This window comes from Bufo bufo, chromosome 8 (assembly GCF_905171765.1).
Source record: "Bufo bufo chromosome 8, aBufBuf1.1, whole genome shotgun sequence".
NCBI lineage: Eukaryota > Metazoa > Chordata > Amphibia > Anura > Bufonidae > Bufo > Bufo bufo.
In genome coordinates, this window is record NC_053396.1 from 176008419 (window position 1) to 176035857 (window position 27439).

General features: G+C 45.8%; 1 protein-coding gene across 1 annotated transcript; it reads left to right on the plus strand.

Moving 5' to 3' along the window:
• The first annotated feature begins 8693 nt into the window (after positions 1–8693).
• LOC120977677 (zinc finger protein 436-like) lies at positions 8694–27439 on the plus strand. Its single transcript, XM_040405712.1, has 8 exons — positions 8694–8739; positions 17908–18443; positions 18531–18616; positions 21372–21428; positions 23516–23651; positions 23811–23918; positions 23997–24098; positions 25848–27439. Exons 2-8 carry the CDS (start codon positions 17918–17920, stop codon positions 26609–26611), a joined length of 1779 nt encoding a protein of 592 aa, XP_040261646.1. The 5' UTR covers positions 8694–8739; positions 17908–17917; the 3' UTR covers positions 26612–27439.

Below are 27439 nucleotides of genomic sequence, written 5' to 3' on the forward strand. Positions count from 1 at the left end.
CATCAATCGATGTGGATGAATAAATCATTGCCGGGATTTTTTTTTTTATATATACAAAGTGTTTGCCAAAGTATATGAACACCGCCACCTCCTCAGCTCATATGCCTCGGCAAACATATCTTTTACTGCAGAGGAGAAATCTCGTCTTGCAGCGCCGCATACACCGACTTGCGTGTAATCTGACAGCAGCGCAATGCTTCTGTCCGAATGCACATCAGTGCTGCAGCTAGTCGATCGGTTGGTCCACCTGAAAGGTAAAAAAAAAGAAAAAACCAGGCCGCAAAGCAATAACTTTATTAACTTTAGAACAGAACATATTAACTTTTTTTTTACTTTTTTTACTTTTTTACTTACCGGTAATTTTTTTTTTGTTTAGTTTATTTTACCTTTATAGAACAAACCTCTCCTTCCCCATGGGACAATGTGCAAAGCGCAAATCGCCCAAAGATGTGGCGAAGTACGTTATGCACTTTATCCCAGGTGAAAGGAGAGGTTTGCAGCAGCTGAGAGTAAAAGGGCCCTAATAGCCCTGTGTGCCTGTCCTGTGAGATGCAATCCCTATGCTAGGTGTACCTGTGTGTGGTACTTCCGGAAACACTCACCAAAGCATAGGGCAGGGTGGTCAGGACAGTCAGGACAGAAATAGCGGGTGTCACGCCTTATTCCACTCCTGCTACAGACACGACATCTTTTTTGGGGTGACGGTTGGGTTGAGGTACCAGGAACGACACTGGGGAAATGTCGCTCGTGTAGACGGCTAACTACACTGGTGGATGGGGCCACGGAACCTCCTGGGTAAAGGAGGTTCTCGATGATCTCTTCCTGGAATTTGAGGAAAGATCGTGTTCTCCCAGCCTTACTGTAGAGAACAAAACTATTGTACAGCGCCAATTGAATTAAATATACAGACACCTTCTTATACCAGCGTCTGGTTCTGCGGGAAACTAAATACGGAGACAACATCTGGTCATTGAAGTCCACCCCTCCCATGAGCGCATTATAGTCGTGGACACAGAGGGGCTTTTCAATGACACGGGTTGCTCGCTCAATTTGGATTGTCGTGTCTGCGTGAATGGAGGAGAGCATGTAAACGTCACACTTGTCTCTCCATTTCACCGCGAGCAGTTCTTCGTTACACAAGGCAGCCCTCTCCCCCCTTGCAAGACGGGTGGTTACAAGCCGTTGGGGGAAGCCCACGCGACTAGTTCGCGCGGTGCCACAGGCGCAAATCCGTTCTAGAAACAAATGCCTAAAGAGGGCCACACTTGTGTAAAAATTGTCCACATAAAGATGGTACCCCTTGCCGAATAGGGGTGACACCAAGTCCCAGACTGTCTTCCCACTGCTCCCCAGGTAGTCAGGGCAACCGACCGGCTCCAGGGTCTGATCTTTTCCCTCATAGATCCGAAATTTGTGGGTATAGCCTGTGGCCCTTTCACAGAGCTTATACAATTTGACCCCATACCGGGCACGCTTGCTTGGGATGTACTGTTTGAAGCCAAGGCGCCCGGTAAAATGTATTAGGGACTCGTCTACGCAGATGTTTTGCTCGGGGGTATACAAATCTGCAAATTTCTGGTTGAAATGGTCTATGAGGGGCCGAATTTTGTGGAGCCGGTCAAAAGCTGGGTGGCCTCTGGTACGGGAGGTGGTGTTGTCGCTAAAATGCAGGAAACGGAGGATGGCCTCAAATCGTGCCCTGGACATAGCAGCAGAGAACATGGGCATGTGATGAATCGGGTGCGTTGACCAATATGACCGCAATTCATGCTTTTTTGTCAGGCCCATGTTGAGGAGAAGGCCCAAAAAAATTTTAAGTTCGGAAACTTGGACTGGTTTCCACCGGAAAGGCTGGGCATAAAAGCTTCCCGGGTTGGCGGATATAAATTGTGTGGCATACTGGTTGGTCTCTGCCACGACTAAGTCCAAGAGCTCCGCAGTCAAGAACAGCTCAAAAAATCCCAGGGCCGAACCGATTTGAGCCGTCTCAACCCGAACTCCAGACTGGGCGGTGAAAGGGGGAACTACAGGTGCGGCTGAAGTTGGTGACTGCCAATCAGGGTTTGCCAGCACCTCAGGGATTCTAGGGGCTCTACGGGCCTGTCTGTGCGGTGGCTGCGACGGGGTAACTAGTGCACGTGCCACCGTACCAGCTTCAACTGCCCTTCTGGTGCTCGCCACGTCACCATGTTGTACGGCAGTGCTGGTACTAGGTCCAGGGAGGGTTGCGCTGCTGGTGTATGCCTCACCACGTGATCCGGCAGCGACAGCCCCACTCTGCTGCTCTTGAAGCGGATCCTGCATAACCTGTGGTCTAGCGACATGGGGCCGGGTACGCCTGGTGCTGCCAGGGACCTCCACCTCCTCGTCCGAACTTTGGGTCAGAGAGCCACTGCTTTCCACAGGTTCATATTCTGACCCGCTAGATTCATCAGATGAGGGTTCCCACTCCTCATCCGACTGGGTCAGAATCCTGTAGGCCTCTTCAGAAGAATACCCCCTGTTTGACATTTTGGACTACTAAATTTAGGGGTATTCCCTGAGACTACCCAAGAAAAAAAGCAAGCCTGTCTTACAAAGGGGAGGCTAGCGAAGTACCGGAGGCCGCTGCGGTTGATAAAAAATATCAAAACTGATTTTTTTATCGCCGCAGTGCGTGTAAAATGAATGTGCAGTGATCAAAAAATATATATTTTTTGTCACTGCGGTGGGGCGGGCGTGGGTGAACGCACGTGTGGGCGACCGATCAGGCCTGATCGGGCAAACACTGCGTTTTGGGTGGAGGGCGAACTAAAGTGACACTAATACTATTATAGATCTGACCGTGATCAGTTTTGATCACTTACAGATACTATAAAAGTACAAATGCTGATTAGCGATACGCTATTCAGCGAATAAAAGTGACTGCGGTGCGGTGGGGTGGGCGCTAACTGACGCTAACTACCTAACCAAGGGGCCTAAACTATCCCTAAAACCTAACAGCCAATACTAGTGAAAAAAAAAAAGTGACAGTTTACACTGATCACTTTTTTTCCTTTCACTGGTGATTGACAGGGGCGATCAAAGGGGTGATCAAAGGGTTAATTGGGGTGCAGGGGGGTGATCAGGGGCTACAGTGAAGTGTTTGGTGTACTTACAGTTCAGTCTGCTTCTCTGCTGGATCCAACCGACGAAAAGGACCAGCACAGGAGCAGAGAAGCCATATAACAGATCATATTTACTAATATGATCTGTTATATGACTTTGGATTGGATTTTTTAAAAATCGCCAGCCTGCCAGCCAATGATCGTTGCTGGCAGGCTGGTGACGAACTTCTTCTTTGAATTTTGCCGGCCCGCGATGCGCATGCGCGGGCCGGCTTGGAGGGAAATCTCGCGTCTCGCGAGATGACGCGTATATGCGTGATTGTGCGCAGCGCTGCCACCTCCGGAACGCGAATCTGCGTACAGCGGTCCGGAGGTGGTTAAAATCTCCCATTATTAATACGGGGCATTTACTTCTGGAGTCTGCAAACTCAACCAGGCGATGTATAACATATAAGGAAAATGGCGGGGGTATATAGACAAAAGCCATAATACAAACTATACCATTCCACTGACAGTGAAGAAATACAAATCTACCCCTCTCATCTATTTTCTGATCGAGCGGGAGGTAGTCTACGTCGCGATGGATATAGACGCTGACCCCACATGAGTAAGTAGAGAAACACAAATGATACTGGTACTTAGCCCACTTCTTCATAAACAAATTAATTTTATCCTGTGTGTTATGTGTCTCCATCAATCTTACTATCGCCGGGAGATGTCTGGTAATAATATCAAAAACTATAACCCTCTTAACCTTATCTCCCAGTCCACGAACATTCCATGTCACAATCTTACTCATGCGGGCCTCCCACCTGATTTTTCACATATTTCTTCCAAACTATATCTACTGGGTCCATCAAGACAACCATCCCACCCTTTTCCCACCCCTCCTCCCCCCTTTGCCCCACTACTGGTCGCCCTGCCCCTTTAAAGCTGACCTACAGCAGTAAAGAAAAATGGCTGGGTTGTTATGGAAACCTGGTTTAAAACTGTGTGTATGTGGAGACTAAGGGCCTGCAAGCTTCTATTGGCTGATAAGGGTCATGTGACCAGGCTTCTATTGGCTAATGCATTTTTTGGGAATATCTCAGGAACGGTACGTCCTAGAGAGCTGACACCTGGTCTAAAACCTTCCCGGACACATGATTTACCTGTGTGCCAAATTTCGTGATTGTAAATGCGACGGTGCGGATTTCTTTAGCGGACAAACATACACACATACATACACTCAGCTTTATATATTAGACTTGCATTCCCCATGCAATGCCAGTTCTGGGGCATCCATTCTTATGACTCTATGTTGTGCCATCCCTGTATTATTCTTGCTAGAAGTATACAAATAAATTGCAAGCAGTCTTCAGTAGGTACTGCTGGGTGTTACCAGTCTGACTCTGTCCAATCAGTGCTGCTGGGGTCAGACTGTAGATGCTCCAGAATTGTTATTACATGGGGAATGCAAAAATGATGTGTCAGGAGAGGGGACAGGTCCTCTTTAAAGGGGTTGTCCCAAGTGGAAATCTCTATCCATCTGCTCTGGTGGGACGTAGATTCTAGCGGAGAGGCTATATACACTAGGTAAATGTGGTCCGAACCCGCCGAAGATCTGCCATGTATGGGGGTTACCAGACTGTCCCCTAATAGTTAGTGGAAAGAAGGATCAGGCATGTTGAATTTCAACATAACTGATCTTTTTTTTTGTCCTGGAGGGGATAAACAGCTGCCAGAGGGATCCCCATTGAAAAAACATGCACACTCGGCTCAGTGCATGGGGAGATGGTCAGCCGGTAGCTATCTTTTGAGGTGGACCTATTATATCTTAAGTGATACTACATTGTGGCCGTTACAGCTTCTTTGGGGTTCATAGTAACAATCTGACCACCCTAAACCCTCTTTTTCCTTTGAGGGGGTCACACATGCATGCTAATCTCCTTAGTAATATCCCTACATATCTAGGCACAGATCATGTCTGGGTAAAGTGAATAACGAATAAACAATGAAGATCATTAAAATAACTCCTTTTCCCTAATGAGAAAAATGCTAATTATATTTCAATCACACGGCGCTTGTATTTTCATGAAATTATTTTTAATTGGCCACTTTGCAACAGAACAATTTTCTTGAAAGTACAAAATATTTTCTGTTCCAAAGGATCCCATAATGAGCAGTGGGGCCCGAGGTCCCAGCCACAGGAGTGATCCGTCAGCTAAACGTCCTCCTGTGCTGATCTCTATAACCAGAGGTCAGGGCTACCATTGGCTGATCTCACTATGGGGTCAACTATTCCACTATACGTCTCCTATTAAATGAATGTGAAAAAAAAAATTGCTGCAAGACTTAAAGGCTATATACACCTTTGGGGGCAATTTTATTTTATTTTTTGCATTTTACACATTTTGGGCTAAAATTGGTCATTATTAAAAATATTGAGCCGTTCTGTCACAAAGGGTTAAGTATTTGTCTAGCTGTGTGAATCCGACTTTTACTTTGTGATGGTCATCTAATAAACCTCATCTCTAAGTTACTAAAAGGTCATAAACATTTATTTAAAGGGGTTCTGCAGCTTTATCTTATTGATGATCTATCATTTAGATACCTGAGACCCCGGCCGATCAAGTGTTTGAGAAGGCTAAGCTCCATTGAAGTGAACAAGGGTTAGATGCGCCCAGGCCAGTGATACTAGTCGTGACGTCACTGGGCTGGTGGGAAACGAGAAACACTTGATCGGCGGGGGTCCACCGCCAATCAGATGCTGATGATCTATCAAGAGGATAGATCATCAGTAAGAAAAAGCTGCAGAACCCCTTTAAGGCCTCATGCACATGGCCGTTGTTTTGGTCCGCATCCGAGCCGCCAAAACTGCGGCTCGGATGTGGACCCATTCACTTCAATGGGGCCGCAAAAGATGCGGACAGCACTCCGTGTGCTGTCCACATCCGTTGCTCCGTTCCATAGCCCCGCAAAAAAAATATAACATGTCCTATTCTTGTCCATTTTGCGGACAAGAATAGGCATTTCTACAATGGGCCGTCTGTTCCGTTCCGCAAATTGCGGAAGGCACACGGGCGGCTTCCGTTTTTTGCGGATCCGCGGTTTGCTGACCGCAAAAAACTGAACGGTCGTGTGCATGAGGCCTAAACCTCATTCTTAGGCTACTTTCACACTAGCGTTCGGGTGTCCGCTCGTGCGCACCGTTTGAAGGGGCTCACGAGCGGCCCCGAACGCATCCGTCTGGCCCCAATGCATTCTCAGTGGAGGCGGATCCACTGAGAATGCATCCGCCTGCCAGCGTTCAGCCTCCGCTCCGCTCAGTGAGCGGACACCTGAACGCTGCTTGCAGCGTTCGGGTGTCCGCCTGGCCGTGCGGAGGCGAGCGGATCCGTCCACACTTACAATGTAAGTCAATGGGGACGGATCCGCTTGAAGATGACACTATATGGCTCAATCTTCAAGCGGATCCGTTCCCCATTGACTTTCAATGTAAAGTCTGAACGGATCCGCTCAGGCTACTTTCAGACTTAGAAAATTTTCTAAGTAATAATGCAGACGGATCCGTTCTGAACGGATGCAAACGTCTGCATTATCGGAGCGGATCCGTCTGATAAAACATCAGACGGATCCGCTCCGAACGCTAGTGTGAAAGTAGCCTTATCAGTAAGATAAGAATTGAGCTATAATGAGTGTTTACAAGCTGAGATCAGGAGCCGTCAGCTGAGCTGCCTGACAGGACAAAGTAAAAATTCAGGGCCTGCTACTAGAGAATATCAAGGCTGCACAGAGAAAGAGGCTCAAAATTTGTAATAAAGACCAATTGAAAAAAACGATTTTTAGCTCAAAATGGGTACAATGCAATAATAAATAAAAAAAAGCCCCCAAAGGTGTACATAGCCCTTAAAAGGGTATTTCCATCTCAGACAAAGATAGGATATGCGCCCATTGTCTGATAGGTGTGGGTCCCACCTCAAATGATAATGTTAAAGGGGTTTTCAGGATAGGTGACTAATATCAGATCAGTATGGGCTCCGACTCCTGGGAACACCGTCCGATCAGCAGTTTGAAGTGTTCACAGCACTAGGGACGAGTGCTGCCGCCTCTCTTTCTCAACCTATGAGGTCACGTCAATCGGGCACATGGCCTCCACGCAGCTCAGTCCCACTCGAGTAAATGCACATCCGCTATACAATATACGGCGCTGTGCTTGGTATACTGTGAAGAGGCCGCAGCACTTGGAGACATGTCACTGCTGAAGCCAGTCATTGGCTGTAGCGGTGCCGGTGTCCATGCCCCGGCCATTAGAAGGCGGGGACCAGCACATGAAGGAACGGGCCCAGCACGCAGGACCGTGGAGCAAGCAAGTATTAATCTTTTGAGAGATGATGCAGGTTTGGGGCCTTTACTTATTAGAACATTTTTCCTGGGAAAACCCCTTCAAAGGTACGGCCACAGAGTGCAGTTGTGTTGCACTTGCCATGCAATTAAGTACCGCATGGGGCCGCAGAGAGCTCTGACTAATGAGACTGCACTGTTTAGTCGTTCTACATCATTATAATGCCCCCCAAAATGCCCTGGCACCTCATACTTACCCTGCTCCCTAGCACCTGTGCCGCTTTTGATGCCCGCACGGCCGCCGCTGCGTCTCCCTGTTGCGCGGATCAAAACATCCGGCAACGGGGAAGGGGTGTCATCTAAAAGCAGGCTGCGATGGAAACGAGCCTCCCTAACATTGCAAGTAACGCTAGGGAAGCACGTTCCCATTGCGGCCTGCTATTGGCTGACCCCCCCCCCCCCCTTCCTTACATTGCCAGATGAATTGATTAGTGCGACAAGGAGATGCAGCGGCGGACGTGCGGACATTAGAAGCAAAGCGGGTGCTGGGGAGCAGGGTAAGTATAACCAGTATGAGGGGCCCGGGCATTTCGGGGGCATTATAAGGGTTGGATAAGAACTTTAATGGCCGCACAGCATCACAAGCGCCACACGACGGCACCATGTGGTCATACCCTAAGGCTGGCAACTCCTTCAATTGGAATATGAGACTAACATGTTATATATCTATCTATATATAGGGGGGATTTTATTTCAAACTGGTATGAAGTAGAACTGGCTTAGTTGCCCATAGCAACCAATCAGATACCACCTTCCATTTTCCAAATGAACTCTGAAAAATGAAAGGTGGAAGCTGATTGGTTGCTATGGGCAACTAAGCCAATTCTACGTTACACCAGGTTTGATAAATCTCCCAATCCAATTTCACAGTAAAAGTCCCAGGGCCTCCTGCTAGCTGCCAACCATTTCACAAGAGTCACGATGGAGCAGCAGCGGCTTTGCCACATTACAAACGAAGATGCAACATCTGTATTAAATAAGCACAAGCTGCATCATCACAGGAAGTATACAGCAAAGCAAAAGCCTCATTGGTAGAACTGGTAAGCTTTGCCACCAGCACGCTGGCATTGTGGGCACTGTAGTCCTACTGCCGCCCGCTCCTAGATAGATTAACCACAAAGTAAACTACATCTCCCAGAAGTCCCTGTTCCTACCCTGTGCCGTAGACTGCGGGTCAGCCAATCAACGCGCAAAGATGATTATATCCCTCCGCCCACCAGCAGGGATCCCTCCGCCCACCAGCACAGGCTGAGTCCTTGATTACAATAAGGTAGGGTACGAATTTGTGTGTTGTGGGGGAATGTTGTCACAGGAGCACATGACGGCGAGGTGCAGCGTCCACCCTGCAGTGGTGTGGTGCTCTTGCCGCCGTGTGACAGGCCCGCAGCCCAGCAGAAGTCACAGGCAGGGCTGAACCAATATCAGAGGGATTATATATATATCTATATACTGCCCCTGACATTATAGCATTGGGAGGTTGCTGCATACATGTCACTTGGTATATAACAGTAGGGCACACAGCATATGCCCCTAGCGCTGGGTCTGAGTGCGCTTATATTTAGATCATACCCTGGTTGTGTAGTATTCGGTATTAGTTGTGACGGTGTTCATAGACGTAATAGGATTTTATCTAAGTTGGCCTTTCTGACATGTGAATATGGAGACTAACAACACCAAATCTTCAGTTTGTGTCCGCGCCGCCTTTTTTGCGGATCGGACGCGGACCCATTCGTTTTAATAGGTGAATAAGACAGAACATGTCCGTTTTGCCGACAAGAATAGGGATTGTTACAATCGGACAAGCGAAAAGTGCAGGGTGCACACAGAACACGGCTGTAGTTTGCAGATTTGCGCTTTGCGGACTGTATTTTGCAGATCTGTGAGCGCTGCTGCCTTTTCAAACAGCTGATCGGCAGTGCTCCCGGGTGTTGGACCCCCACGGTCAGATACTGATGACCTATCCAGAGAAAAACCCCTTTAAGACCAGTGTTTTGTACACCAGTCTTAAAGGGGTTGTCCGAGATTGAGGATTTTGTTCCATTAGTACAAGACACACAAACCTATAACATACATCCATGTCCAACCTTTTCCACAGGTTTCTCGAGCCCCGTTTTCTTATAGGAAATTCTTCGCTGGAAGTGAACTTTTCTTAGACTCAGTGATGTACCAGGTCCCTTGCAGGGGCGCTAAAGCCTCTTCTTCCGGCTGCTCAGGGAGCCCGGTGACGTCACTGGCACTGATGGGCTCTAGCCAGTAAAACAGCTAGGGCAGCGCTAAAGCCTGCCCATCAGCAATGGACATGGCCCGTTTTCAGAGTCTCTGCGCTCTCCTCAAAATGCCCCTCTCCTTTTTGTGGTATATCACAGTCCATTTCATTCTGCGTCACGCCCCCCCCCCCCCCTCCTCAGAGTATGTATGAGCACCATCTAATGATACACCATCCTGGTACCACATCGAGATAGAGGAACGGCTGCTACAACCTTCCATGAGCTGTGCGTGAGATTTGCCAACTCCTCCTGGGGTCAAGGAAGTCTCCCTTTGTTCTGGGATGTTCTGGGACAGTTGGCAAGCATGTCTTAAAGAGGACCTTTCACTGGTCCTGACATTGCCATGTAAATAGCTGGCAGGGTAGGGCATACTGATGGCATGTGATAACACTTATTATTTTTTCTATGTGCTTCTCTCTTTGCCCGCTGTGCCCTCTGTTCTGGCTTCCTGCTTGGTATATAAATCTATACCATCGGTACAGGGAGGAGCAGACGGCCGTGTTTCTCAAGGGGCGTCTCCTTCTCTCTGGCTGTGAGCTGGCGAATCGCAGCAGAGGGGAGAAAAAAAACTCTCCTTCTGGAGTGGAGCAGGCGCCATCTTTAAAGAGATCGGGTACAGCAGAGGTCATCAAGAGGTTAAGCACAGCTTAATCTCCCATCGAAAACAAAGGCATATTAAGTACTACTATTGGCGGCCTTTTGGCGCGGATTGCTCCGCTTTCACACAGCAGACACCCAGAATTGATGTCTGTGATCGGCGATGACGCCATAGCCGCTGGGTGCCTGCTGTTTCACACAGCAGACACCTGCGATTGGCAAGGACGCTGATCACAGTAATTTAACCCCTCAGATGCCATGGTCAAATGTGACATGACATCTGAGCACTGAAAACATGGAAGCGGCTCCCCATAGCAGTGATCGTAAGAACCATTCATTCCCTATGGCAGCCTCAGTCCCTCCAAGAAGGATCTGAGGCTGGCACAGCTGTGGCAGGGCTCCATAGGAACATGGCAAACTTCTCATAGACCGCAGTGCTAATCATAGGCATCACCACATTGGAAAACACCTGTACTATTAAAATATTTATTCAAAATGATAAACGTAACAGAAATTTTTTTTGAATGGCCGGTTCACAGTTTTTTCGTCTCTTCACCTCCCCAAAAAAATTTAACGTAAAGTGATGAGATGGGTATATACACTCCGAAATGGCATGGTATCAATGAAAAAAAAAAAGCCCTCATGCGGCTAGGTGAATGGAAAAATAAAAAACGTTATGGCTTCTGAAAGGCCTGGAGTAAAAGACGGAAATGCCAAAATGGAAAATCGCCATGTCCTCAAAGGGTTAATGCAGCCCGGTTTATAGTTGCGACCGTGCCAAGCAAGGACATGTCCTTTCTTGGCATGGTGGTGTCCTGACAGTGGCTGTCCACACACGGTTTGGCGTCATACAGTGAGACTAGCAGGTCCGTGGCATTCATAGTCAAGCTGCAGAGGTTTCTGCCTCACAGTAAGGCCTTTTTCACACGAACGTGTGCGCTCCGTGGCCGTATTGCGGACCACATTCGCGGATCCGCAATACACGGGCGCCGATCCGTGGGCCTTCTGCATCACGAATGCGGACCTATTCACTTGAATGGGTCTGCAAATCTAGAGATGCGGAAAGCAAGCATGGAACGAAACCCTACGGAAGCACTACAGATTGCTTCCGTGGGGTTTCGTCCCGTACTTCCCAGGGCTGTGGAGTCGGAGTCGAGGAGTCTGAGTCGGAGGCAATTTTGAGTACCTGGAGTCGGCAAAAAATGAACCGACTCAGACTCCTACTAAATTTAAATTGGAATAAAAAAAAATGCTAGTTTAAATGTCCCAATTCACAAAAAGTTATAATTAATTACTTCTCTACTGTAAGAATAAAGACCAATGCATGCAGTGCGTCACGTTACCGCAAAACGAACACGTTAAGTGACCGTGAAGAAGCATGCTTTTACCCCTCACCCACAACAGCACCACAAGAGGATGGATCCGCCCCCCCCAATGACAGGAAACCTGCGGCACAAAAAGGCGGAGACTCCTCTCTGCCCTCAGTATGGTTTCCTGTCTTTGAGGGGAAGCCTGTGGTTCGTCCTCTTCCCCCTAGGCTGCCCTGTTACCTGCAGCCCCCGTCTTATGCGGCACGCTGTGCGCAGGGAGGCAAGCAGAGGCGTGATAGCTCTGCGTTCCTGAGCGCTGGAGGGGCATGATGCTTCGGTGCGATAACAAGCACCAGTAAGCATCCGTCGGCGCAGAGGCAGAAGATCCGGCCAGGGGGGAGTCTTGGCTCCGCTCCCGTGACCGCCACTTCCGGGTTCAAAGTGAGGCATGGATCGGATCACGTGCAGGGGGTGTGTAGTTTAAAGCGCCACTGGAACCCGGAAATAACTGCCGGCGGTCGCAATTACAGGGACAGTGTCTGAGATCGAGAGCTGCAGTATGGAGGAGGAAAGAAAAGAAACTATGGAGGACCCGGCGGCCAACCCGACCTCGGAAAAACCTAAAAAAGGCGGTTTCTAAGAGAAGTCACAAAAAAATGTGCCTTATGCAAATGTTCTCTGGCTTCTGAATATAGCAAGAGGTTATGCCAGCAATGTATAGATAAAACAGTGGCTGAGGAGACTCCATCTTTTTAGAGTTGTCTACAGAATTTCGTAAGAGCTTAGATTAACGCTTCTTTATCCTCCAAAAAGCCTGATAGTTCCAGAGAGGCTAAATCAAAGGAAAAGGAGTCTAAGGCGGTTTCTTCAGAGTCTGATGAGGGGGAGGAGGTCCAGTCTTTTGGTTTGGACTCGGACGCTTCGTCCCTCTCCTCGGATTCCGATAATAATGAAATTAAAAGAGCTTTCTTTCTCGTGGAGGATGTGGATAAACTCTTGAAAACGATCAAAGCAACCATGTATATAGAAGACGTTAAAGAGGCTAGGTCGGTGCAAGACATTATGTTTGGGGGGGCTGCAGACAAAACAGTCTAGGTCTTTCCCTTTGTATAAAAATGTATCAGCCTTAATTAATGAAGAATGGTGTAAACCAAACAAGAGTCTTTATTTCAAAAATTTTTAAGAGGAAATATCCCTTTTCTGAGGACGTAGCCCGCTATCTGGAATAAAGCGCCAAAGGTTGACGTTGCCATTTCTAAGGAAGCTAAAAAAATAGGCTCTTCCATTCGAAGACATGGGGTCCTTAAAAGATCCCTTAGATAAAAAAGCTGAGGGGTTTCTGAAAGGAGCTTGGGAAGCCTCAACGTCTTCCTTCAGACCTTCCATCGCTTCAACCTGTACTGCCAGATCACTTATTTGTCAGACCTAGAGGAACAAATAAAGAACAAGAGCCCTAGAGAGGACCTTTTAGCTAGTCTTCCTACTATTAAAAAGGCGGTAGATTTTTTAGCGGATGCATCTGCGGACGCTATTAGATTGTCCACCCACGCAAGAGAACTAGCTAACTCCGTTCGCAGGGCCCTAGGGCAGAAAAATTGGAAGGGTGACTTAGTCTATGTGCAGTACCTTGTGAGGGAGAGTATCTATTCAGATCAGCTCTGGATGACCTGCTAGATAAGGCTGCTGACAAGAAGAAAAAATTTCCTATACAGGGCGCTTTTTTTTTCCAGGGAAAGGTTCAACTGATCCTTTTGCACCTTCCGTTCCTTTCGGAGTAACAGAGAAAATACAAAGGAAGATAAGTCTTAAAAACCAAGATCCCGAAGAGAAGGGGAAAGAGGTTATTTCTTCAACAAACAGACCAGAGGAGAGAGAGTCTGAACAGCAATGACGCCAGGGACCATGTAGGGGGGAGGTTAGAAACACTTTCTGCCTGCATGGACCCAGATTTCCAGCAGCACTTGGATTCTGGACACATTAAGAGAGGGGTTAAAGCTGGAATTTCGTTTAAGTCCTCCTTCAAGGTTCGTGATTGCGGAAGCAGCGCAAAAAGATGGAGGGGCAATCGCGTCAGAAGTGCAGTCATTAGTAGAAAAGAAGGTCCTAGTGGCAGTCCTGAAGCATCAAGAAGAAGGGTTTTATTCCTCTCTATTTTTGGTAAAAACGCCCGATGGTTCTTACAGAACCATAATCAATTTAAAGAAACTGAACCATTTTCTCCTAGAGAAAAAGTTCAGAATGGAGACTATCTGCAGGTTTGGGTATGATGTCCCCCTTCCCTTTTCCCTTCCCTCCACCCTTGTTCTTTCCTTCCCTGTCCCCCCCTTTCCTTGTCTACTTTATTTCGCGACAGTGTTTTCGGATTCAATTTGCTTTTTATTGTTCCACATGATATTGTGGTATTCCCGAGTAGGGTTTTATAATATTTTTTTTTGACTTATCATTTGTCATTTACTGTACTCATGCTTTATTAATGAGTTGTATTCATTATCAGTCCCATTGTCCACCATGCTTTGGGTTGTTAAAAATTGAAAAATCTTAAATAAAGAATTTACAAAAAAAAAAAGAATGGAGACTATCTACTCTTCCCAGGATGCGTCATGGCTGTTCTGGACTTGGACGCCTATCTCTATGTTCCGATTTATCAGGACTATCAGAAATACCTGAGATTTGTAGTTTAGATGGAAGGGGTATTAAAACACTGGCAGTTCCAGGCACTCCCATTTGGTTTAGCAATGTCCCCCAGGGTCTTTACAAAGTGATAGCAGAAATGCCAGCTCACATCCGGGAAAAGGACATATTATTTATACCTTATCTTGACGACTTTTTGATTGTGGCAGAAACAGGGAGAGCCTGCGAGTTGGCAGTCTTGGAAGTAATCCGCATCTTGAGGAAGCTGGGTTGGATTCTCAACGACAGGAAGTCAAAGACAAGACCTATTCAACGTCAACAGTTCCTGGGCCTTATCTTGGACTCCGGACTCCAGAAGTGTTTTTTGACAGAAGAGAAGATAGCCGGTATACGACAGAAAATTCAAAACTTAATAGATCATCCCCGGATCACTCTAAGAAAAGGTATGTCGATCTTTCTTTGGGAGCTTGACTTCCTGCATCCCAGCTGTCACTTGGGCACAGTTCCATACAAGAGATCTGCACTGGGAAATTCTAGAGACTTGGCAGAAAGAGAGTTTGCCTCTAGATATGAAATTCACAATATCCTCCCAGACCTTACTCAACCTAAGGTGGTGGTTGAGGACAGACAATTTAAATCAAGGTCTTCCTTGGCTAAAGAACAAGATTGTCTGACAACAGACGCAGGTCCGTGGGGCTGGGGGGCCCACATTCAGAAGTTAACCTTTCAGGGAAGTTGGAAGCGAAGCTTAAAGGGAACCTGTCACCGGGATTTTGTGTATAGAGCTGATGACATAGGTTGCTAGATGGCTGCTAGCACATCCGCAATACCCAGTCCCCATAGCTCTGTGTGCTTTTATTGTGGGCAAAAAACGATTTGATACATATGCAAATTAACCTGAGATGAGTCCTGTCCATGACTCATCTCAGGTTAATTTGCATATGTATAAAATCGTTTTTTTTCCCCACAATAAAAGCACACAGAGCTATGGGGACTGGGTATTGCGGATGTGCTAGCGGCCATCTAGCAACCCATGTCCTCAGCTCTATACACAAAATCCTGGTGACAGGTTCCCTTTAATAAAGGCTTCCTCCAACATGGAGCTCATGGCGGTGAAGGAAGCAATTCGGGAGGCTCTTCCACTATGTGTAGGCAAGGATCTAAGAATTATGTCCGACAATACAACAGTTGTTTCCTACATAAACAAGCAGGGGGGGACCAGGTGTCAGGACCTAATGCTAGTTCTAAGTTACATACTCCAGATGGTAGAGGGCAAATGCAGGTCTATCTCAACAGTCCACATCAGGGGGAAGGAAAATATTCAGGCGGACTGAGTCGCCATCAGATTTCCCAGGGAGATTTGTGTCTGGACCAGAACGTGTTCACCCAGATCTCTAAAAGCTGGGGTCTCCCGCATATAGACCTGTTTACCACGGCTCAGAACAAAAAAGTGGAGAGTTTTTTTTCCCCCTGTCTCCAGAGGGATCCCCCCTGTGGGCTGGATGCTTTCCTCCACAGGTGGGATTTTCCTCTGGCCTATGCCTTCCCTCCTTTCCCTTTGATTCCCCGTGTGTTGAGGAAAATGAGGGAAGACCAGGTAATCCATCAGATTAATATAAAATGTATTTCTCTAAAGCTATGTTTATTAGTGGCCTTGACTTCTGCACGTAGAGTCTCGGAGATCCAGGCAATTTCCATAAATCCCCCGTACACAACTATCCTTCAGGACAGAGTCATTTTAAAACCTGACCCGGCTTTCTTACCTAAAGTAGCTACTAAATTCCATAGATCACAATAAATTATTCTTCCTTCCTTTTATGACAATCCAGCTTCAGACAGGGAGGAAGTTTTTCATTGCCTGGATGTCAGAAGATGTCTCATTCAGTACCTGAATGAGACTAGGGAATGGAGGAAATCTTCCTTGCTTTTTGTTCTTTTTCAGGGAAAAAACAAAGGACACCAGGCATCAAAGAAGACTCTGGCAAGATGGATCAAGTCAGCAATTACTCTGGCATACTCTTCCTTGGGGAAAGAACCTCCTGAGGGTCTGCGTGCACACTCCACAAGGGCGGTAGCTACGTCATGGGCTGAAAGAGCTGTGGTCTCTATCGAGGACATCTGTAAAGCGGCAGTTTGGTCTTCTCCTTCTACCTTCTTTAACCACTACCGGTTACAATTGAACTCTCCTTCTGATTTATTCTTTGGAGCTTCGGTGCTTTCTGCTGTCATCCCACCCTAGAGTTTTCCTTGGCTCTCTCTCTCTCGTGGTGCTGTCATGGGTGAGGGGTAAAATGAAAATTACTTACGGGTAATTGTATTTTCCTGAACCCACGACAGCACCCTTATATTTTCCCTCCCTTCTTGGCTGGTAGTTTTCGGGTGTCGCAAAAAAACAAAAAAAAAGTAAAAGTAAACGAGAAAAGGTTTCCTGGCTTTGGGGGACAGATCCATCCTCTTGTGGTGCTGGCGTGGGTTCAGGAAAATACAATTACCCGTAAGTCATTTTCATATGCTTCACTATATGGTACGCAACGCACAGTTAAGGAGCGGCAATACTTATACTTTCCATTGTATTGTGTTGTGTTCCGCTGTTACAGGGAACGCAACGCCCATAGTTAACCTAGCCTGTCATTGATAACTGATTAAGTCAATATGTTTTTTGCAGGACTAGAGACACTTGTATAAGTGACGGGAATGGATAGTCAATAGTTCAAGACTGAAGCTGTAAACCATTTGAAAAACTTCTGTCATTCAGCTAAGGCTATAAAAACTTGTAAACTCAGATTGTTAGCTTAAACTTTAAACATGACAATGGGATTCTACTAGGGAAATCATGTTTTAAAAATAAATGCCCCTTCCTGGATCCCCCCACTGCCCTATCTTCAGCAGAAGATCAGCACACAAAGGAGAAGGCAGCAGCAGCACCATTTCTGAACTGGTAAAGTTCCTGTTCCTGATGTTTATGCCTGCTGCTACTATCCAGCCACTTGATAAAAACAAAAAACAAACAAAAAAAAAAAAACTTAGTTGTTTTCATTGTGTTTGTCTTTTGCTTAAACTGTTTAATACAGTAGACTGTTGGCTTCTTAGCAAGTAGTTCTGTCGTAATGACATGTATGTTGCCTTTCTTTCCTTCAAAGAATGTATAAAATACATTCGCATACTTAAATACAGAGGAGTCGGAGGTACCAAAAACTGAGGAGTCAGAGCATTTATCTACTGACTCCACAGCCCTGGTACTTCCGTTCTGCAAAAAGATAGAACATGTCCTATTTTTTTTTTTGCGGATCAAGGACCCGTTAAAGTGAATGGGTCCGCGATCCGCTGCGGCTGCCCCACGGTTGGTGTTTGTTCATTAAGGCCTGCAGCACTGCCATGGGGCGCACACGTTCGTGTGCAAGAGGCCTAAGCGGCGGATTTTGCCTTTGCTTGGGGGTGGAAAGTGGTGTTCATATACCTGTTCTCCTAGTGGTGAAGGTTGTGACTACAGGATCAGAATACGAGTGTGGTGCTCTACCCTTTCACCTAGGATAATGATCTCTCTTGCACGCCCATCAGTACAGCAGTTTCCTTGCCCTTATTGCACATACTTCGTTAACTATTTGATCTTTATGGTTCTGACCTTCTCTCCAGGGAAAACACCATGACAAAGTGCATCGTGAAAAACTGTCAGAGTGATTCTTCGCATGACTGCGACGCCACCTTTCACGGCTTCCCCAGCTCCATCCACTGGATTAAGCTATGGCTCCAGCAGACTGGTAACACGTCCATTGACGTAGATGCCTTGGCACAGGATGTTCTCCAGACCAAAAGACCTGGAGCTTATCAGATCTGTTCAAAACATTTCTCGCCAAAAAATTACATGTTCAGCGGCACAAAAATGATTCTGAAACCGGACGCCGTCCCTATGGTTTTTCGAGATGTGCCGAACATCTCAGAGGTACAAGACGTCTCCAAGACTCCATCCTGCACAAAAGCCCAAGTAGAAAACGGGAGCTCTTCCCTTCCCCGGTCTTATCCACTAGCATTTCCCCCACAGATGGGACCAACCCTCAAAGGTCTGATCCAGGGAAGCCCAGAAATCTCTGAACCCGGGGATATGATACAGGATTTGACACTGACCACTAAACTTATGGTGGACAAATCGATTGGCACAGACCTGCATGGTGGTAAGGAGGATGGGGGGGGGGGCACAGTAGTCTTATTCACCCCCCAAAAAAAAGTTTAAAATATTCTTTATCTATAATTTTCTTTAGATTTTGTTGAAAACAAGAGCGAGAAGGTAATGAATAAAAGACTGTTAAAGCTAGCCATGGAAATCATCTCCTTGCTGACCGGAGAGGTGAGTGCCGTTATAATGCCCTCAAATGGACCCCGGTGGGCTCCTGTAATACGCAATAATATAAAATGACAGACGTGTGAGCGCTGCCTTGCAGGGTTGTTAGTATACAAAAAAAATTGTCAATTAAAAAACTCTTTCTTTGTATGCTAAAGTGTGACTGAAAATCTAGTGGTTGCCCATGGAATCTTCAAAGCCTCGGGCATTTTTTGGCTGCGCATGGAATCTGACGTTCAGGCTCCGCGTTCTCCCATAGAATCCATGAAATAAAAACTGTCGTAAATTTAGGCCATATAAAAACTAGACCAGGCAGGAAGCAGATGTGCTGGGTTTAGTACAGTGGCATCTTGTGCGACATGTTAAAGGGTTGTTCTTATGAATAATATTACACACTTTTCAAACCAGCACCTGGATCTGAATACTCTTATATTATATATTAAAACCTCATATTTCTCAGAAATGTGGACACACATAAAACATGGGTCCAACACAGAGGTCTTCAGCTGCCAAGTGCACATGTAACAGGTCAGCCAGTGTCATAGGGACAAATCTGCTGACAGATGTCCTTTAATCATGGGATCACCCCTTTAATTAGTTATCTCCTTCTTAGGCTTGTTTCACACTTGCGTTGTTGTTTTCCGGTATCTCAACAGAGGATCTCAATACCGGAAAAAAGTTTCCATTTAGTCCTAATGCATTCTGAATAGAAAAACATCCATTCAAGATGCATCAGGATGTCTTCCATTTCGGCAGCATTCAGTTTCCGGTCATAAAAAACGGAAAAAAAATTGATCCGGCACTGAAAACAATGCAGGTCAATGGTGACGGATCCATTTTTTTAGGAGCCTAAAAAACTAGATCCATCACCCATTGACTTTCAGTGTATTTAGTGAGGGATCAGTTTTTTTTATTATTTTTTTTTTTGTTTTGATTTCGGAACGGATGCATACTGATGTGCAATCTCAATACTGGAATTAACAATGCCTTACACTACACCTCATGTTGCTTCCTTTTTATTTTATTTTTTTGTTAGACACTTTTCAAAACTTTCTAGTAAGGCACAAAAAGTATCTAAAACCTATAATAAGTCAGGAACAAGGCATGGATAGCCGTTTTTTGCCCCAGTAGACCCAGAATTCTGATGCCTTTTGGCTTATTAGTTTTGCCCCTCTCTATGAATTTGGAGGTACGGTATGGTCTCATTAGTTTATGGGTTCTGTATTACGGATTCATACCACATGGATTGGTAATAAGAATCACGTGCATTTTCAATTAAGCTTCCCTTGAGCTTTAAAAGGGTTCTCCAGGCCTTTTAATATTGATGACCTATCCTCAGGATAGGTCATCAGTATCAGATCGGCACCCCCGCCAATCATCTTTACGGAGAGACGGCGAATGCTGTGCGCACGTGCCGTCTCCCTTCTCTTCCTGTCCGCTGCTGTATGCCTATGGGACGAGCAGTGGGCAGGAAGCGAGATGGCACATGCGCACTGCGCTCGCCATCTCTTTGTACAGCTGATTGGCGGTGGGTGCCGGCTGTCAGACCCCTGCTGATCTGGTATTGATGACCTATCTTGAGGATAGGTCATCAATATTAAAAAGCCCGGATAACCCCTTTTGTGTAAAGGATTGAGATAATTCTGTGGAGAGTCTTTTGCAGGTGGATGCCTTCAGAGTCCTTTGCCCTCCTCTAGAAAGGGTGCCATTTGCTTTGAAAAAGGGACTTATTCCACACTGCAGGCCAGCAGGGGTGATGAGCAGGGGGGTGTCGGGTGGTATATCATACTGGAAGCAGTAGGGACAAAGACATGCCGCAAGAACCAGGACTACTACTTCTTTTTTTTTTTTGCACACCATGCCTGGCCATCTCCTGACAACCCCTTTAAGAAACATCATATCCATACCGTAATGAAAGGCCCTCAACTCATCACTGAAAAGCTGACCTTATTGCCTACATATAGTGATTAGATGGGTGGAATTTAGTGACCGTGGGTTAATTATTACTATTTATATAAAAGCGCCATTAATTACATGGTGCTGTACATCAAGAGGGGGTACAGAGGGTAACAGACTGGTACAGAGGGGGAGAAGACCCTGCCTGCAAGAGCTTACAATCCTATAAGATGTTTTGCACCTTGTATTTGGACCTTGGTTGACAACAAAATTTGGGATTTAAAGGGGTTGTCCAAGTTATATTTATTGATGACCTAGCCTCAGGATAGGTCATCAATATCAGATCGGCTGGGGTCCGAGAGCCGGCACCCCCTCCGATCAGCTGTTTGAAGAGAAGGTGCGCGCCGTGCCAGCGCCGCCTCCTCTTCATTGTTTACCTTCTAGCCGTTGCATCTGCAGCGGTGAGCAGGTGTAATTACACCCAAACCGTCCCATTCATTTCTATGGGATGGCTCGTTCCTATACACTTGTATAGGAGCGATCCGTAGCATTGAAATGAATGGGACGGTTGGGGTGTAATTACACCTGCTCACCGCTGCAGATGCAACGGCTAGAAGGTAAAACGTGAAGAGGAGGCAGTGCCAGCACGGCGCGCGTCTTCTCTTCAAACAGCTGACCGTCCCCCTCACACTGTGTAATATCTCTGATGGTACTGGAGACCTTTTCGATATCTGCTGTTTTCACAGATTTTGGTTTGCAATGCCTATTCCAATGTGTGCGCCTCATGTATGAAAACGAGTGCATGTCAAGGACTAATCAGATTGGTTACTGGACTGATGCTAAAACATATCCACTTATTTTATAGGAATACGTAATGGTTAAAAAGAATCCCTCTCGACCCAGCAGTCCACACAATGGTGAGGTCAGTACTACTGTGCGATGCTGTCTGAGAAGGGTGGGGGAAGTCTCAGAGGGGGGGGGGGGGGGGGGGGATGTATATTAGGAAAAAATGTGGCCACTGTCCCTGTTAAGCTACTTTCACACTCGCATTTTGTGCGGCTCTGTCATGGATCTGCACAGCCGGATCCGTTCAGATAATACAACCATCTGCATCCGTTCAGACCGGATCCGTTTCTATTATCTTTAACAGATCCGTTTTCTATGGTGTCAGTGAAAACGGATCCATCCCCATTGACTTACATTGTGTGCCAGGACGGATCCGTTTGGCTCAGTTTCATCAGACGGACACCAAAACGCTGCAAGCAGAGTTTTGGTGTCCGTCTCCAAAGCGGAATGGAGACTGAACTGGTGCATTCTGAGCGGATCCTCTTCCATTCAGAATGCAAACTGATCCGTTTTGGACCGCTTGTGAGAGCCCAGAACGGATCTCGCAAACGGAAAGCTAAAACACGAGTGCGAAAGTAGCCTTAAGTGGCTTGAAATCTCCTCATCTGCACCAGGATCGGCAATGTTCACTATCGGGTGCTTTCTGAGCGTGGAATGGACAGCACCTGGACTAACCACAGACCCACCATAGCCGATGGGCCAATCCACACGTGCAAAAATCACAGCATGTGACGTATAGGTCCGGTTTTCCTGCAGGACTTGCCCATTCTAGTGAAAAGGTACACTTAAAGAATTGTCCATTTTCCCCGGTCCATGGACAAGTTGGGGCTTGATCGTCTGGATGAGCCCTCACCTCTTCAGTGGCCTGGACCACTGTGGATTCCATAGTTGTTACCAAAATGCAGAACTTTTAAGCCCTGGGACAACCCTGAAATGCCCCAAACCTCTACACTTTATGGTAACTTTGAGACTCGCTCTACCCCTTTGTGATCATTACCCTGTTTCCCGGGGATTCTGATATTAACCCTTATACTGCCCTAGATCACCAAGGATTTTCCTATTATAGGGGTATTCTGGTTGTTTGAAGTTATCCCCTATCCTGTAACTATTAGGTTGGTGGGGGTACTACCGCTGAGACCCCCACCGATCATGAGAACGGGGGCCCTGTACCCCTGCAATGAACACAGCAGCTGGCTGGGCATGTCTGAGAGTTCCGGAGGTAGGTGAGTGCTGTACTTGGCTATCTCCAGAACTCTCATAGAAATGAATTCAGTGGCTGATCTGTTCATTTCAGTGGGGCTGCAGGGGGTACGGGGCCCTGTTTTCCTTGTCAGTGGAAGTCCCAGCGGTAGGACGCCCAGCGATTTTAATAGTTATCCCCTATCTCTGTGATGGCTAACCTCCGGCACACCAGCTGTGGTAAAACCACAACTCCCAAGATGCACACTTGCTTGGCTGTTCTCAGAACAACACAGAAATGAATGGTGCATGCTGGGAGTCGTAGTTTCACCACAGCTGGGGTGCTGGAGGTTAGCCATCACTGCTTATCTTGTGGATAGTTGATAACTTTAAACAACTGGAATACCCCTTTAAGCCCTTAGTATTAGCAGCTTTACTATCCTTGACCACCAGGGATGCTGACCTGTAAAGTCCACTTGCTATATTGAGAAAATGTAGCCATTGTCGCTGTTAAGTAGTTTGAAATATCCCTACAAGCACCAGAATTGCTGACATTAACTGTTTCGCAGTCCTAGACCACTAGGATTACTGCTGTGAGGTACTTTACTGGCCTAGACCACTTGGGATGATAGTATTAACAGCTTCACGACTGTAGACCACCAATGGATGTCACCAAAGGTTTGTTTTCTGGTGGGCCAGAAATTCTAATTTATCTAGATGCTCAGTGCAGTATATATGTAGATGCTGAATGCAATATTTCTCTGGACACTGTGTGGCGCTCTGTAGCTGGCTGTTGTATGGACAATTATTTGGGTTCTGTACAGCAATATTTATCTGGTGCTGTTTTGGACTATGCCCAGTTCCTTAACTGCATTCCTTTAATGCTCATTTCACCTCTACCAGGTAAGCTGATTCTATAACTACTACAGACACAAACTGGGAGAGACGTCCTTATTACAAAAACGTAATGATTCTTGGTTTCAGGTACCTATAAAATTTGGTGACGTCTCGGTCTATTTCACCATGGAGGAGTGGGACTATATAGAAGAGCACAGAGACCTTTACCAGAAGGTGGTGACGGAGAATCCGATATCCAGCAGCCCTGTCCCAGAAGAACCAGGTAAGCATTTCAGATCTGGTACTAAAGCTTTCTATAAACGCAAAAGGAGTGTTGACAGATGTGAACAGGGCCTGTTGCTGATTGAAAAAAATAAAATTAAAAAATATATATATTATACATACACCGGTATATATAATTTTTATTTCTCTTTTACATCAGAGATGTGCATTGGAAATGTAAAGGCTGTACTGGTCACTGAGGAAGAAGATGGCGACCAAAGCGGAGCCGAAACTGCACAGGAGGATGTTTCAAGCAGTGTGTATGCAGGTGAGTGATACTCATGGGTTTAATGTTAATTTTTTGTTAGTAATGTCTCGTACCAGTGTTCTGTTGCTCCTTGTACAGGTGAATTCAGTATAGACTCTCCATCGGTTGGTCAAGCAGTAGAGGAGACGTATGTTTTGAACTCCTGGGAAACTTCTGTTGGCCAAGAGGCTACCTGCACAGGTAAGTTACTAAGATATATTGAGGTTAGTAACATGTTTCACTTCAGTATTGCATATATTACCCATGTGAATAATGTATCTAAAACTCTACAAATTAAATGTGAACACCATGGGGGAAATTCATCAAAACTGGTGCAAAGGAAAACTGGCTTCGTTGATCCTTTTCCTTTGGAAAATGAAAAGATGAATCTGGTTGCTATAGGCAACTAAGCCAGGTTTCCTTTGCATCAGTTAATACATTTCCCTTATGACGTGTGTTCTCAGGGAATAGCAGAGCTGATGGGTCTTAGCATACCCAGATTAGCTCTGTCAATGTAAACTGCTGCACAAAGCGAATATTTTTATTATAATTTTTTTTTTTCCTGGGGACCTACAGTGCCTGTCATCAAGTCAGTGGGTGGTCATTAGGGTGTTAAAGGGGTATTCCAGAGAGAAGTTAAAATAAATCTTAAAAGTAACAAAGAAGCTATTCTCGCCTACACTGATCCCCCACTGCACTTCTGACACTGCTTTATTTTTTACTATCCCTGGAAAACCCCTTTAACCCCTATATCTTAGTGATATGCCACCAATGTCGAAGATGAGACAGAACCTTTTATCATTCTGTCCTTTGTGTATGCAGAGCAGTTAGGCTATTTGTGGAAGTCCCATAGAAATGAATGGGTAGTGCACTTCGCAGGCGTGGCCACCGCTCCATTCACTTCTATGGAGCTGATGGAAATAGCTGACCCAGTGTTCTACTGATATACCACCAATGTTTGAGATTACACAACCCCCTTTAAATGCCTGCCTTTGACAGATGTCATACATTGGCATTCATCACTTATAGCGTTCATTTGTTAAAAAAAAGGTACATATCGCATCTGTTTTATACTAGATACTGTTGTATGATATATGGAACCACAAAAAGCAAAAGCTGGGCTGTATAAAAGGAGTTGCGCTAAAAATATAAATAATTTTATCAAAGCCATACTTTAAAACACGGTCTACAATAATGACCATGTGTGATGCAAATCATGTCCCAAATAGCAACCAAAACCCTGGAAAAGCACTAGAATAGGCCCAGAAGGAAGCCAGGATATATACTAGCAAATGTGCATAACATCCAATGTGCAAAAAAATTCTAAAGTCGCCTCTAGGGATGAGCGAACTTCATATTTTGAAGTTCAGGTTGGGGTATATGCTGAATTGCATTTTGGATTCCGTTACCACAGACCTTATTGCAATTCCATGGCGGAATGCCTTTAGAGGAATTCGGTCATAATCGAAGTCTCTGGCCAGCATAACGGAGCCGTCCGGTTTTCGTTATGCAGGAGAGGAATCCACCATAACAAAAACTGGACGGATCGGTTATGCAGGTCATAGACTTCTATTATGACGGAATGGCTCTAAAAGCAGTCAGTAATGGAATTACATTATGGTCCGTGGTAACAGAATCCATAATGCAATTCAGCATTAACCCCAACCTGAACCTCAAAATGTGAAGTTTGCTCATCCCCAGTCGCATCCTATACCAAATGCATATATTGGGGAGTAGAGGCTAAAAGGCAGTGCATCATATGTGTTGCGGGTAACAACCAGCTTCCTCCGGGGTCTCAGAGCTGCTGTGTTAATCACAAGAAGGGTTATGGACACACATGGACAACATCTAGTTTGCTCATCTTGGCCTTGGCCAAATTAACATTTTTCAAAATAGAAAGATGTGGTGTTATTTTTCGATTATATTTTATACGTGCGGATCTCTTTTCAGAGGATGACCTGCAAGAAGACTCCTACACCCTGCCTTCATCATCTAGTAGCATGGCAAAACATAACGCAGCTTCATTTCATGGGTCTCAACTAGAGGACAGTGGAGAAAATTTTCCTATTGCGTCACCCAGGCATGCCATGGAAAGTCTTGCATACACGTCTACTTCAGAGCAATGTGAGGAGCAAGCCTGGACCGCCTACAGTAGATATGTTGGTGACTCCAGTTTCACATCAACAGAACATCCCCAAATTAAAGAAGAAACCAATCAATATAATTACATGTACGATGAAGAAGCTTCATACGTCGATCATAATCCAGTCCGTGTTTGTGAAGAACAGAATCAACTGTTTGAGACCATGAACAATCTTCTTATGCATCAGATGACACATGGCCAGTCGTCTTCAGTCGATAAGCCCTATGCTTGCAACCACTGCGACAAGAGATTCGCCAAAAGGTCCCACCTGGGAATGCATCTTAAGACTCACACAGGAGAGAAGCCGTACGCCTGCCCTGACTGCGGGAAGAGATTTAGTCGAAGATCGAATATGGCAACGCATTACAGGACACACACTGGGGAGAAGCCGTTTGCTTGTCCCAAGTGTGGTAAACGCTTCACCCAGAGTTCCCACATGGTGACACACCAAAGAACACACTCCACAGATAAGCTCTTCACTTGTCCTGAGTGCAAGAAATGCTTTACAAAGTGGTCATACCTAAACTTTCACTTACGAACTCATGGAATAGAGAAACTAAGCGTGCCTTGATTTGTGGAACGATTTGTTGACCTGCTGGTTTGGAAGATCTATCACATCTACCTTCGTGTAGACCTTGAGATGTACTTGTCCTGAAGTGCCATGACGGTAATACACATAGTGTGTGTTGTGTTCTAGAAGATGCAGAAAGAGCTGGTGGGACATGACTCTTTAGTCCACCTAAAGGTTCCCATTCAAATTGTAGACCTATGAAGAAGACGACGACTTGGGTGAAGCAAGGGTTGCCATCACAAGTCCATAAACCACTCAAGATGTAAAGCACAGTACGGGCAGCTCCAACGACCACCTGCCAGTATCTGCACCATTCAATTGTTTGTCGTTTGACTGTTTTAAGTTATTAATATTTTTTCTCCGGTGTGGTCTTGTTTCTTACAGTTTATATATAATGTTTTTTTTTTTGTTTTTTTTAATCATCACATAGTACAGCATTTCCCTTCCTCCCCTTTGTCATTATTGGCCAATGAAATTCACCTACCACTAGTTGGCAGTATCACAGTATTTTCCGTACGTTTTTGTAAACGTTGCCAGCATACTTTTTCATGCGCTCCGTCATTTGATCTTAGAATGAATTGTACATGAGAAAATCATTAAACTGAGTCTTTTCTGGTTCAGTCTCCTAAAAAAATTAGCCATCATGTAAGATGCTTGAGTTGAAGACTGGATGGGTTCTTTCATTATAGGCCCATCAGAAGTATTGTAGTAGCTTTACATGAACATCCACTGTAATATCGCATATAGAGCTGAAGCGTCTTTATATTCGTCAGGGCGCAGGTGGCATGTGTGCAATTAGACTACTCTTCGGTTAAAAAGTCGCAGCCA

What these genes read in the sequence shown, in the direction of transcription:
- LOC120977677 (XM_040405712.1), top strand. Translation starts at nt 17,918, where the DNA reads ATGACAAAGTGCATCGTGAAAAACTGTCAGAGTGATTCTTCGCATGAC. An exon ending in TCTCCTTGCTGACCGGAGAG is followed by an intron (nt 18,617 to 21,371) that starts GTGAGTGCCGTT and finishes CTTATTTTATAG; the next exon opens with GAATACGTAATGGTTAAAAA. An exon ending in CCAAGAGGCTACCTGCACAG is followed by an intron (nt 24,099 to 25,847) that starts GTAAGTTACTAA and finishes ATCTCTTTTCAG; the next exon opens with AGGATGACCTGCAAGAAGAC.